General features: G+C 34.3%; 2 protein-coding genes across 2 annotated transcripts; both read right to left on the bottom strand.

Moving 5' to 3' along the window:
• On the bottom strand, window positions 1,129–5,260 carry LOC109716699. Its single transcript, XM_020242244.1, has 8 exons — window positions 5,242–5,260; window positions 3,716–3,772; window positions 3,174–3,406; window positions 2,835–3,079; window positions 2,210–2,428; window positions 2,030–2,122; window positions 1,784–1,885; window positions 1,129–1,682 (listed from the first exon to the last, which is right to left on the bottom strand). The coding sequence occupies exons 3-8, from the start codon at window positions 3,394–3,396 to the stop codon at window positions 1,326–1,328; spliced, it is 1,239 nt and encodes a 412-aa protein (XP_020097833.1). The 5' UTR covers window positions 3,397–3,406; window positions 3,716–3,772; window positions 5,242–5,260; the 3' UTR covers window positions 1,129–1,325.
• Window positions 4,475–8,303, bottom strand: LOC109716680. Its single transcript, XM_020242224.1, has 5 exons — window positions 7,796–8,303; window positions 5,986–7,621; window positions 5,438–5,737; window positions 5,242–5,347; window positions 4,475–5,083 (listed from the first exon to the last, which is right to left on the bottom strand). The coding sequence occupies exons 1-5, from the start codon at window positions 8,301–8,303 to the stop codon at window positions 4,475–4,477; spliced, it is 3,159 nt and encodes a 1,052-aa protein (XP_020097813.1).

The raw sequence follows: 14,402 nt of genomic DNA, 5'->3' as shown, positions 1-14,402 counted from the left end.
TAAACAAATGAAGAATTATTTTAAGTAACTAATTTTCTAACAAATAGTTTGGTCTTATCTTCAACAGCACCAACTCTCTTTGTTTTCGACAGCATGGTAGCTTTACACTACACACACACAATTCGGCTGGTATGCTTCTAATAGCACAAAATCATTGGTGCTATTAGGTTTTCAGCTCTTAGATGAAGGGATGTGTGCTTAGGATAATACTGGTCCCTGGGGTTGAGAGAATAAAGAATAGAGAGAATAAACTATAGAAAGAATAAAGGATATATTCAACATAAACCATAGAGAGAATAAAAGATAAAAGAAGGTAACTGAGTTGGCACTAGTTTACCAACTTCGGATCGGAACACCTACCTATAAACTGAATACTTTAGTCTTGGATTCCACTAAAGCATTTAGGCACTATGTGAAACTAGACATGCACACTAAGTGTCAGTAAAAATTCTTGTGTCCTTATACCATCACTACAAAAAAAGCGGCATTTAGCGACGCTTTTTAATTACATTGCCGACGCTTTAAAGCGTATCTATATTAGTTACCGTCGCTTGGCCAAGCGTCGCCAAATGAGTCGGTAAACATGGTGACGGGACACAAATGGCGACGCTGGCAAAAAGCATCGGCACTTTAACAGCGACGCTTTAAATCGTCCCAAGGAACGTCGAGAATTTGATTTTTCATGTACCTCGTAAAAAATATTGTGACGCTTTTACGCGTCGGCAATGTGAACTTCTTGGGACTCTTTTATGCGTCCCCAATAAGGTGGCGCACCTAAGCGTCGCCAAATAATTTATTTTTTGTGCTAAGTATGGATTTAACGACGCTTTAAAGCGTCACCATATAATTTATTTTCTGTACAAACTATACATTTAACGACGCTTTAAAGCGTCGGCAGTATTGCTTATTTTTTAAAAAATTCTAATAAATTTTTTTTTTTGCAATATTTTATAAGATCACTAACTATAATGTTCAAAAGATAATTTACTATCAATGAATATTACTCAACCAACAAACAGGAAACTCCATATAGCAACCAAAAGATATATATATACATACATATATTTCAGATTGAAGAAATGCTAATACATCTTCTCAACCTCTGTAATATAGTAGCCATACATCAGTTTAACAACCCAAAATTAGAGTTAGCACATATAAACAACATACTAGTCATATTCTCAACCTTTGTAATATAGTAGCCATACATCATCAGTTTAACAACCCAAAATTAGAGTTAGCACATATAAACAACATACTAGTCATAAAGTAGCGAAGTTTTCATGGCTTGAACAAAAGCTGATTAGAAATTCAACCAATGTATTCTAACTTGGTGCTGGATCTCTTATATCAGTGCTGGAATTAACAGATTGCCCAACAAGTTGCCGCAATAGAGACTTAATCTCTAGCATATCTGAGTCGTGTTTGTTTTGCATTACTTCTATTTTAGCTTTCAACCTTTTGACTTCTTCTTTCATTGGATCTTCTTGTTCATTATCCATGTCCCTAAGCTGAGATTGAAGACCAAAAATCTTTGTTGGAGTAGGTCCATTCCCATAACCCAATACTCGACCATATTTATCTCTTTTCAGAGTATTCTTGATGTAATCATTTTCCAGATTAGTACTAGATTTTGATGGTTCAGCTGCCGAACTTGCTGCTATAGCATTCATTGCGTTTTCCTGTAGTGATATAGAAAGATACAAAGATATGAGATTATTGCATTTTAAATATCTTTAATGGATAACATAAAAAATTAATCAACTAGTTTCTTAGTGCATACCACAAAATTGTTTGATGCTGTATTGATGTAAGCTTTATCTTTGCTATTGTGCGTTATGGCATAAAACTCGATACGTCCTGGTTGTTTTTTATTTTTTTCTTCCTACCATTAACATAAACATATACATGTTAGCGCAAGTGAAAATAAACAAACAACTTGAATACAATTTCATACAAATAACAGATTTCAATTTCATCTTTCTACTTTTAAAAAATAATAAGTGCAATTAAAGAAAACTCAACGTACAAATTCATCTCGCTTCCTTGCAAAACTCTTAGAACCAGTCGTGTGAGGAGTTGTATGATTTTTACGCGATGCCGTGCCGATCTTTGAATATTTCTACAAAAGCAAAACTTATAAGATTTAAAGTATAGTGAAAATCATGACAATACAATAAAAGCATTTGATATTTATTTATAAGAGTACCTCGCTTTTCTCCGAATACCAATAGCGAACAAGATCGATCCATTGTTGCGGTACAACTTCTGGAGGCACACTTTTAGATACTTCTTGTTGTGTGTGTTGATTAATTTTACTCTTTGCTTTAAGATCATATTTATAATCCTTCCATTTTTTGCTCACCGATTTTAATATCCAACCATCAACATCAACTTTCATTATACCTCCGGGAAGAGAAAACTTACTCTATAAAAAAGGTTAAAAAAAAAAAGGCATTAGAAAAGTCAACTCAATATATTTATCTGTTTTATTGTGGTGGAAGCCACAAATGTAGCATTCAATAAGATATGTATAGAAAATTCTTAGTAAAATATATATAGAAAATTCATGCAATTCAAGAAAGATGATAAATTTCTTTGCTTGTGGCTACTATTGGAAAAGATATGGAAGGGTATATAAATAGAAAATAAAAGTGTGCTATTTCTCGCTAGTAAGTGTGTGTACTCTTGATTATAAAGCTCTTACACAATAATGAAAGTCTTGTTCATACCAACAAACAATACTTGTTTTAGCTAAAGCAATAAAAAGTTAAGAACTAGCTAGTCTTTATGTTTTTCATGAAAGAAAGGCCAATAAGAAAAGAGCAACTTACTCGAGTTATATTAATGATCTTTAGTTTGAATGGATCTGTAGGCATGATCTTCCAACTTATGTAGTGGATAGGACATATATTTCCACGTCGTGCTACAGTCCCTAGCCAACCTCCTAATATGCCCCCGGCTTTCTTTATTGGCTGCCCGAATTGGTTGCATTCTACTTTGATTTTTTCACTAGCCAGCAAAGTCCATACATCCTTTGCACGCATCATTCGTTTTTTTTTCACATTCCCTTTTTCATCTAAATAGAAATTTTGAACATATAGTAGGAATGTAAAGTAAGTAGCAATGCCTTGTAATAGAAAATAATAATTTAGAGAAACTTAGAAGATCACCTATTATCTCTACTGTGTCGTCACGTTCAATCTCAACTTCCTCCTCTACTTGAGGTTGGCTTTCCAAAGACTCCGAATCTGAGGCAGGTGATCGGTCTGAAGAAGGCTCAGGGTCTAAGGATGTGGATTGCAAGATAGATGACGAGTTATCACCATTTGTTTGAGATTCATCCAGCACAAGATTTGTGACTTCATGATCCCTCAATCTTTTCGATCGAACCATTTTTCAAAATCTGAAAATGTAGTAGCATATTTAGAAATTTCATAGCAGATTAAAAGTTAAAAACATTCGAAAAATTCATTTTTCTAAACCTATATTATATTAAAACTCACCTAATACAAGACATCACTACTACAGGTACAAGATTTAGTGGCGACAAATGTCGCCACCATAGGCCAAATTGTCGCCACGAAAAACGTTTTAGTGGCGACAATTTGTCCCATTGAATAACATATATGATACAAAACTTTACAACAGCCTCAAAATCAATCACAATAAAATGTGTTTTTCCTGTAGAGAGCAACTACTAGAGCTAACTTACTAGAGCTGGGAACTCGAACTCGCCGAACGCTTGGAAGATCTGGATCTTGAACAGGATCTACAAAAAGAAGTGGAGAAACGACGGCCAAATCATTTTCGGTTAGACAGAACAAAATTGCAAAGTTTTAGGCCTTGTTTGGAATTGCAAAGTTTGATCAAATAGTCAACAATTCATCATAATACCAATGAAATTAACTTGTGGATTAAACAAAATAAAATTGATCAAACCTTCATACATAATATACAATGTTTTAATACTTATGTAAAACAACTTATTAGTATAAAAACTAAAGCAGGCAAAGAGCAAAGTTTTTAATATTTCATACTTAATAGGTACCATCCTGATCAAATAACAATCGCGACAACCCCCGGGCCAAGTGTGAGCAACTATTTGCCAGGATGGCTTGCATAAGGTAATTAAGCTTATCTCAAATAGTCCCAAAAAAAAAAAGATGGTGCTGGTTGGTGAAAAAAGGAAGAGGGAAGTAATGGCACAATGTATGAAAACATTCCGCGGCGACATTAGTCGACACTAATGGTCTAACTTCTTTCTTTTTGTTGTAGTGCATCTTGGTCAAGTGAATGTCTAAAAAAACAATCCATAATAATTATAAGTATTGTGAAAATCTTATACTAATTATTTTGATGTAAGCAAACAGAATCTAAAAAGAAAAACAAAAAAAGAAAGCATATAATACTTTAATGCCATAATGAAAAGATGATACTTTAATGCCATAATGAAAGGGTCACAAAAGCCATATCAAAGACTATTCTCTCCTTTAACATCTGTTCTTGCCCAACTTGCACAATTATCTAATTGGTTAGCATCAATAATATTAAACGGCATGCATTGAGTGTATGTCTGATCATCATCATCCTCTCCTTGCAATGTTGTTCCCATATCATACAAGTCTCTTGGCTTTGTTATAAAGACATAAGACCATTCTTCATTCTTCATGTCTTGAATATAGAAAACTTGTTTTGCTTGAGATGAGAATATGAATGGATCATCTTTCAATAATTGCCCAGTGTGCATTAACTTAGAAAAATTCACAAGAACAAAGCCATTTGTGTCCTTTTTCATTCCTCTTGGTGACCTAATATCAACCCACTCACAACGAAACAAGACGACCTTAAAGCTTTCATAGTAATCTAACTCAAAAATATCTGTGAGTTTGTCATAATAATCTTGTCCTTCTGCTTCAACCATCACTCCAGAATTTTGGGTTTTTCTTAATTTCTCACGATTTTTTGTATGGAATCTAAACCCATTAATAACAAAGCCACTATATCTCTTAGCGACATTATTTGGACCTCGGGCAATTGCAATAATTTCCTCTGGGCAATTGTTCTCGGCCATCTTTGGAACCTAACATTTTTAGTAGAGAAAATGTCAAGTAACTTTCTGTATTTAATATAATAATATAATATACTTAATCAAGAATAAAGTATATGATTCGCATGAGTATCTTGATATTGTTACTTAATCCTTATATTTTCACGAGTATCTCAATTTTTTGTGCTAACCTTTGTAAGAAGCCAATTAGAAAAATTTTCAACCAGCCATTTATGCTCGATACTTGGGTTAGCTCGAATGTTACGATTTGCTCTTCGCTGAGCAACCAAAAATTCACTGCATGACAATTGATAAAGTTATATATGTAGAATACATTGAGAAAGTTAAAGTCAATTATATAATGAAAAAGTTATAGTGATATTTCACCTACGATAGGAGGATATCTTATCACAATGGAGTAGCACATAACGATGTGCTTGTGATAGAGAAATTTCATCAAGAATGACACTCTCAAACTTTCCTAGAACTCGTCCACTAGATGAGAACATATAATCATCTGCATTATGCACATTGTCATAGTTTCGTTGCGGTCGATTGAAAATTGTCTCCACACCTTCAAGATACCTCGAACAAAATGTCAAACACTCTTCGGCAATGTACCCTTCTGCAATAGAGCCCTCAGGTTGAGCTCTATTGCGTACATATGACTTTAAGCGTACTAAATACCTTCGATCAGAAATACAGGATGAAGATATAATATAATCTGATAATGTCAATAATATTATTCAAGATATTAAACCTAACAAAATTAAAATTCGTACCTCTCAATTGGATACATCCATCTATAGTGTACAGGCCCACCTAATTTTGCTTCAGATACTAAATGAATTACTAGGTGAACCATTACGGTGAAAAAACTGGGAGGAAATATTTTCTCCATGAGACAAAATGTCAGTGCAACTCGAGATTATAACCGATCAAGCTCCTCAATGTCGAGAGCCTTTAAGCATAATGCTTTAAAACAAGATGATAACTCCGAAACAATAGCAACAACTGCTACTTGCTTGGGCATAGCAACCCTCAAAGCTATTGGTAGGATGTCTTGCATCAAAATGTGACCGTCATGAGACTTAAGGTTTGTTAGTGTGCGTTCCTTTAGATTTACACCACGTGAGATGTTAGAAGCATAACCATCTGGAACTTTGAGATTCTTCAAAACAGTTAAGAAACGAACTTTTTCATCAACCGACATAGTATAACATGCAGCAGGCAAATGAGTTTTATTATTAGGCAAAACCTTAGGATGGAGGTCGTGCCTTATACCTATATCTTTCAAATCAAAACGTGCTTTTAAGTTGTCTTTAGTCCTTCCAACAATATTCAACATAGTACCTACCAAATTATCACACACATTTTTTTCAATATGCATTACATCTAAATTGTGTCGAAGAAGATTATCCTTCCAATGAGGTAGATCAAAAAAGATGCTTCTTTTTTTCCATAGTTGTTGATCTACACTATGTACTCCATCCTCATCCAAGTTTTGAGGATCGTTGATCAAATCGTCGGCATCCTCAAAGACTGCAACTTGGCTTGTATTATTATCCTTTTCCACTAGCTCTTCATTAATAACGTTACGAACTTCCTCTCTTGCCCTTTTCTTAGAAAACTTAGCACCTTTTCCATATTGAAAGTTGATGCCCTCTAGTTGCCTAAGAGTGTCAGTTCCTGATAGTGTAGTTGGAGCAGACCGCAACTCTACAGAACCATCAAAGTCATCCTTTTTAAATCGAAATGGGTGGCTTTCTTCTAACCATCTACGATGGCCCATATAGCAAAATTTTCCTCTATGCTTTAGCCAACGTGAATGAGTCGAATTACCACAACAAGGACAAGCAATTCGCCCTTTAGTACTCCAACCAGATAAGATTGCATAGGCAGGAAAATCATTGATGGTCCAAAGTAGAGCAGCCCGCATGTTAAAGTTTTGCTTTGTGAAAGCATCAAATGCATCGACACCATCCCACAATATTTTCAATTCATGTATCGGAGGCTGCAAATAGACATCAATATCATTGCCTGGACCATTCTCACCAAGGATAACCATAGATAGTATTAATGCTGATTTTTTCATACACAACCATGGTGGAAGATTATATGGGATCAGCATAACAGGCCACGTACTATATATGGAGCTCATTGTTCTAAAAGGGTTAAATTCATCGCTTGCTAGTCCGAGTCTAATACTACGAGGATCAGAAGAAAAATCTGGATGGTGATCATTAAATGATCTCCATGCTAAGGCATCAGCTGGGTGCCTTAAGATTCCATCCTTTGTACGGCCTTCTTCATGCCATCTCATGGAGGAAGCCATCTTCGACGACATATAAATTCTTTTTAATCTTGGAATCAGAGGAAAATACCGCAATATTTTGGCCGGCTTTTTCTTCTTAATCGTATCTTCATCCTCTCCTAAAGTGTCATCTTCATCTTCTTTATTCTTTAACCACCTTGAAGATCCACATACATGACAAGTTTCTTGGTTTATCTTGTCATTCCAATATAACATGCAATCATTAGGACAAGCATGAATCTTTTCGTATCCGAGACCTAATTATTTTATCAATTTTTTGACTTCATATGAAGATGATGGTAAAGAATTGTCTTGCGGAAAAGCATCCTTTAATAGTTCGAGCAGCATAGTGAAAGATTTGCTGGACCACCCATTCAAACATTTGAGATGAAACAAGTGTAGCAAAAAAGATATTTTTGAATAGTTCGAACATCCCAAATAAAGTTCTTGATCACAGTCTTGCATTAAATTAGCATATGAAGTCGTATCGTCAATTGATGAATCTTGTTGTCGACTGGCTTCGCTTGAATTCCTCATGATATCCTCATTACTTATTGGATTACTACTCAAATTTATATCAGGTATCCCTATGGCATCTCGAAGCAATCCTCTTATGTCATCTTGTCCTATGGTACCCTCATGCACATTAGTGGAAGTTGGAGTATTTGAAGCAAAGATATTATGGGAGCTTTCTATTAAAGATGCACTCAAAGACTCTCCATGAAATATCCACTCGGTATAGCCTACTGAGAAACCCTTCCACATAAGATGCTCCTCAACAACTTCTGGAGTATGTGACGAACAATTGGAACATTTTCTACAAGGACATACAATTTTTCCTCTAACAGATGATTTCTCAGTGGCAAATCTAATGAAATTGACCACTCCATCCATATAAGCCTTGCTATTTCTTGGCTTTTCTATCCAACTTTTATCCATTTGTCTAAAAAGAATAGCAAAATATATCTTGAGAAAAATTGTAACAATTACAGAAACTATATAAAAAGTAAAAGAAAAACAAAGATACTATTGGTGATCACAATGATATATGAACCTATATAAAGAGTCTATAGGCTTCTAGTAATTTATTGTAAAATCAATGCATGCAAAATCTATACAAGAAACCACTAATTGACAAGGAAAAAAATTAATGTTGCATTATAATATTTCATTATAATATTTTAGATTTGGTCTAAGGGTGCTCTTTTAATAGCTGGAATTCTAAAAACAAGTTGCTAGCTTGCAAAAGTTGTAATTACATAAATAAATTGAAGTAAAATAGGTAAAAAAGTAATGTATAATCATATAATTTAAAATATAAAAATAGGAGAATTTTTATATGCTTCAAGCAGAATACTATAAAGAGAATATTGTGCTGTGTTATTACTCCCACAATTCATACAAAAGTATATTAAACAAAGAAATAATGAAAAGATTGCTCTTTTCTTTTGACTTTAAGTAAGAAAAAAATATTATCACTGAATATAGAATATAGGAAAAACTTCAAATACCCCCTTGTGGTTTCATTCTTTCTCACTTTAGTACCCTATGGTTTAAAGTGTATCAAGTTAGTACCTTGTGGTTTCGCACTTTCTCACTTTAGTAGCTTGTGGTTTAAATTAAATCAAGTTAGTACCCTGTGGTTTTGCACTTTCTCACTTTAGTACCCTTTGGTTTAGTATTTTGTTAAGAGAAAAATAAAATCATAGAGTACTAACTTAATACAAAAATAAAATCATAGGATACTAACTTGATACAAAAATAAACCACAGAGTACTAACTTGATACACAGGGTACTAAATGCAGAAAGTGCGAAACCATAGGGTACTAACTTGATACACTTTAAACCACAGGAAACTAAAATGAAAAACTGCGAAACCACAAGGGAGTTTTTGAAGTTTTCCCTAGAATATAATCTATCTGTTCAATGTACAAATCCATACTAAAGAGAAAGTTCATTGTACAAATAAAATCACTTGATAAATTAATTAAACTAATTTTTAGATGCACACAAAAAATCAATTGGGGAAGGCTAGCCTTTTTCTCTTCTTTTAATCTGTCTTTGAAAAAAATTGTAGGAAAAACTTCAAAAATCCCCCCTGTGGTTTCACATTTTATCACTTTAGTATCCTGTGGTTTAAAGTGTATCAAGTTGGTACCCTGTGGTTTATCACTTTATCACTTTAGTACCCTGTGGTTTAAAGTGTTTCAAGTTAGTACCCTGTGATTTTGCACTTTATCACTTTAATACCCTGTGGTTTCACACTTTATCACTTTAGTACCCTGTGGTTTAAAAAATCACAAGGTATTAACTTAATACAAAATTAAAATAACAAGGTACTAAAGTGATAAAGTGCAAAACTACAGGATACTAACTTGATATACTTTAAACCACAAGGTACTAAAGTGATAAAGTGAGAAACCGCAGGGTATTAAGTTGATACATTTTAAACCACGGGGTACTAAAGTGAAAAAAATTGAAACCACAATGGGGGTTTTTGAAGTTTTCCCAAAATTGTATAGACATTACTTGAACTATGACCCATTTTGTAAATAGAAACCTAAAATTTAAAATTTTGATTTATCACCTTAAGATTTTTTTTTTTTGAAACGAGCACAATAACTTTAATCATTTTGATTTTACATGTCTAAACTTTAAGGTGTTTGTATTGATGGAATACACTATTAGAAATTAGAGTATTCTGTTAGAACTATTACAAATATCTTTAAAGTTGGCAAAATCAAAATGGTTAAAATTGAAATATCTATTTTAAATAGTTAAAGTTGAAGTGGTAAAATAGAAGTTTTTGAAGTGTAGGTCGTTCGTTCAAAATGGATCATAGTTTGGATAATCCTTGTACAATTTTATCTCTCTTTTATCCAACCTTTTTTTTTAATTATTGGAGCAGCAAACTAAATGTAATTTGTTTAGTAAAATCTGAACAAGAAAGATCAATAAAAAGTGTAAAATATTTACTTGTAATTAGACATCTTGCTTCTCTAGCTCCTTACTAACAATAAAGGAACAATGAGGCTAAAGATCAAGAAAATTAAAACAACATGAAAGAACCATATTTTTGTAATGAATTCTAATAATTCCTTATCAAACAAACAGAATAAAATTTCTATATTTAAATTAAGAAAATAAAAATGACCACATCCTTTTTCAAATCAACAGCATGCAGAGTGTTGAAAAAATAATAGAGTGAAGACAAAAAAAGAAAAATTAAACAATGGTCTACAAGGTTAGCTATTGTGATAACCTTGTAGACGACATACTTACCATACATGCACTAAATATATAAAAAAAAAAAAAAAAGGTATGAAGAAATCTAGAAAATATGCCAAGCAGCAAAACAATTCTTTATTCGCATGTAGTCAAATCAAATGTAGATAAATTGACCGACATTCATCAAAATCAACTGATATTGAAAAGTTTCGCGGAAACAGAATACTGACTGCGTCATTTTCCAAGCAAGGACAGCACCAAAAGCACTTTCAGTCAAATCTTTATAAGCAGTTAACTATAAGGATAAGCAATTGCTAGACAAAGTGTGCACAAAATACTTCTACAATTCACTGGAGCAGTTAACTATAACGATAAGCAATTGCTAGACAAAAATTTGGCAATGAATAGTAAAAAAGGACACAAATAGGCATTCACAATTTCGCAATGAATTGTGAATGCTCTTTTTTTTTTCCCTACAATTGATCTAGTGTGCATCTAACCAATTTTTTTTTTCTTTTTTCATAGAAATATGAAGAAATAACATAGCCCCATCATTAATTAAAATTATTACTAATTATGAACAAAAATATATATAAAATCTACAATAATAATTTGCATCCAAAATTAATTTAGTACAATAGGAGCCCTAATTAAAGACACAAAAAACACCCATCAGATCACACATTTTAGACAAGATATACCACAAACTTCTTTCTAAATAAAAGAAATATGCTTACCCTAAAATAAAAAAAAATGCTAAAATAAACACATAGTAAACTAACCTCCAATGTGGACTACAATTATAGAATAATATCCTAGTCCATAGCAAGTAGCCAAAGGTTGTATTTTTCAGTTGAAGATTGCAAAATCCTCCAATATGCATGCTTCGTACTTAAAAAGATTTAGCCCTAATTCTTGAGTGCCTTTGCTCTTCTCTTCAAAAGAGTAGAAAAATTTGTGAGGTAAGGAAGAGCAGCCTAGAGATACAAAGAAAAAAAAAGATTTTCACAAAATAAATAAATAAATAAAAGGAAGAGAGTAACTTAGAGAAGAAGGGGGTGGAAGTAGAGTTAGGGCAAATATAATCCAAAGCGAAAGCAGAGTCAACGGCGACTGGAGCAGTGAGGGAGAGTCGGCGGCGACGGCGACAGTGACGACGACGGCAATGGCGACGGCAATGACGACGGCCGCGGTGAGGGCGACGGCCGCGGTGAGGGCGAACGGCGACGGCCGCGGTGAGGGCGTATGGCGACGGCCTTTCCCTCTGCTTTTGCTAATAATAGAGGGAGAGGGACAGAGCTAGAGAGAGGAGGAGAATCTGGTGGTTTTGGGGAAAAAAGAAGTGGGTTTTGTGGTTTTGGGGGAAAAAAGAAGTGGGTTTTGGAAAAAAAAAAAAAAAAAGGTGGGATTTTTTTGCTCCAACCCCAATGTGCGAACGGGAAAAAGTTCCGCGCGTGAACTTGCCGACATGAGGCGTTAGAGTCGCAATATTAACAACAAATGGTTAAAAGTGCCGACGCCCTATGCATGCATCGCCAAAAAAGCATAACTATACGCTACTTTTTCTGTAGTGCATGCTGACACACTTATATCGTATCAAAGTGCACCACAACATACTCGAAATATCGATTTTCTCATTCGACTTTCTGACCAATCTCTGAGCCGACTCTATAAGAGTCAAACCACCTTCCAACCTCAAACCGACAATACCCTACAATATTGAGTTGCCAATAATATGAATTGGTGTGATCACAATATCAGTTTCTTTAACCCATTTTTGAACCTCACACAAACCATCACCTAACCCTCCGAGACCTCCAACTAACTCCTTGGAGCGTCCCGAGACATGCCATAAGTCTCCTTAGACCACATTCTATCCTAAAACACACCAATTTAAGTGCTAGTGCAACCACATGTATAGTGTAAATTGAAAACTGAATCTTTGCCAATTCGGGCTCTAGAAATGCCTTTATCGGCGTCGGTGCCCACCGCAATCCTCATGCTGCCATCAAACGCACAAGAGAGTGAGGATCGACTAGGCAAATATGCTCATCAAAGGCAGTCACAGTAATATTTATATGCATTTCAAACCGAAATTGCATTATAACTACAATCTCGATGACAAAAGCACTGAAAAGCCCCGGTCCACTCCGAATTAAATTTTCAACTTTGGACGATCAGTCCAGGAGTTCAACACACGTAATTAATATTGCCTAAAATAGTCATTGTCGTACAATTATACAAAAGATCCACCACTCATATAAGTACCTTTATAGTTATCAAAATTAATGTTTTGGCTCGTTATCGATGCTTCTACAACTTGGAAACCAACCAACTGCATTGGTAGATAGGTAACGATGTTTCGAACATCATGCTCATAGTTTGGAGCACCGACGACTGTTGACAAAAAAGGTGGAGCAATCTTTTCTTCAAGCCACGAAGTCCTTGGGAACGATCAGGGACCAATCCGACCGCAACAAAGGGGAGCACAAGGATGTAGAGGCACTTAGGAGGGCCATGCTGCACAACACTAAGGTCACTGGCAATAATGCTGGTCGAAACTACTAGATTATAAGTTTGTTAATTTATTAGTTTATTATAAAAGATTGTGTACCTTATGAAAGGTTTTATCCCTTCATATGGTTGTATCTCTTTGTCTAAAGTTGCGTCTTCTTGTTTAGGTTGTGTCCTTTAATGAAAGAATGCTTGTTTTCGTGATATGTTGCATTGTTTCATGCTCTATAAATAGAATGTATATTACTTGTTATGTTGATGTAGAGTGGATCAAGTTGTATTAATAAGTTCTTGTGTACTAAAGTTTAGTTATATTTAATAAAGTTGGTTGTTCTAGTTTTAAATATTTTTGTAATTTCTTTATTTAATTTCCCACCAATATTTCCAAAGCCAAATCCCAAAATTAGTAAAAGACAATTACGAGAATTTGTGCATTCAAATGAAAGCATTTCTTGGTTCTCAAGACCTTTGAAAATTAGTTAAAAATAGGTACCAAAAATACATAGAGCAAGAAGAAGCTGCATTAATTGCAACCCATCAAAACGATTTGAAGAAAGCAAGAAAGAAGGACAAAAAGGCCCTTTTCTATCTTTACAAAGCAGTAGACGAGTCGACGTTTGAGAAAATTGCTGAAGCAACTTTAAGTAAAGCAGCTTGGGATATTCTTGTCACCGTCTTTAAAAAAGATGATAAAGTGAAGTGGATTCGTCTATAAAGGCTTCGAGAGGAATTTGAAGCAATCCAAATGAAGGAGTCCGAAAGTATCACGGACTATGTTTCTCGCATTTTGATAATTGCAAACCAAATGAAGCGAAATGGAGAAGAACTCGATGATAAACGAGTTGTAGAAAAGGTTCTTCGTTCCCTCACATTAAAGTTTGAGTATATTGTTGTCGCTATGGAAAAGTCAAAAGATATCAGTACTCTTTCTATCAACCAATTGACATGATCCTTCCAAGTACATAAGCAAAGACTATGAAAGGTGCCTGAAGACGAGCCGACTGAGCAGGCTCTCAAGTCAAAATTAAAAATTGATAATAGAAAAAGCAAAAATAGCGGAGAAAATAAATATAATAAATATAAGAACTAGAAAAGATATAACAATTAATGGTCGACAGAATAACAACAACAATGGTCGCAATTCACAACATGGATATAGACCAAAAAGAGGCGGACATAATAACAATTGCCCAGGGTCTTATAGTGGTGCAAGATCGAACATATAATGTTATAATTGTAAAAAATATGGTCACTACAACAAAGATTGCTGGCATAAGAACATTGAAGGAGTGAAT

Source organism: Ananas comosus, linkage group 10 (genome assembly GCF_001540865.1).
Source record: "Ananas comosus cultivar F153 linkage group 10, ASM154086v1, whole genome shotgun sequence".
NCBI lineage: Eukaryota > Viridiplantae > Streptophyta > Magnoliopsida > Poales > Bromeliaceae > Ananas > Ananas comosus.
The sequence above is the reverse complement of the archived record's forward strand: the minus strand, read 5'-3'. Positions and strand labels throughout refer to the sequence as shown.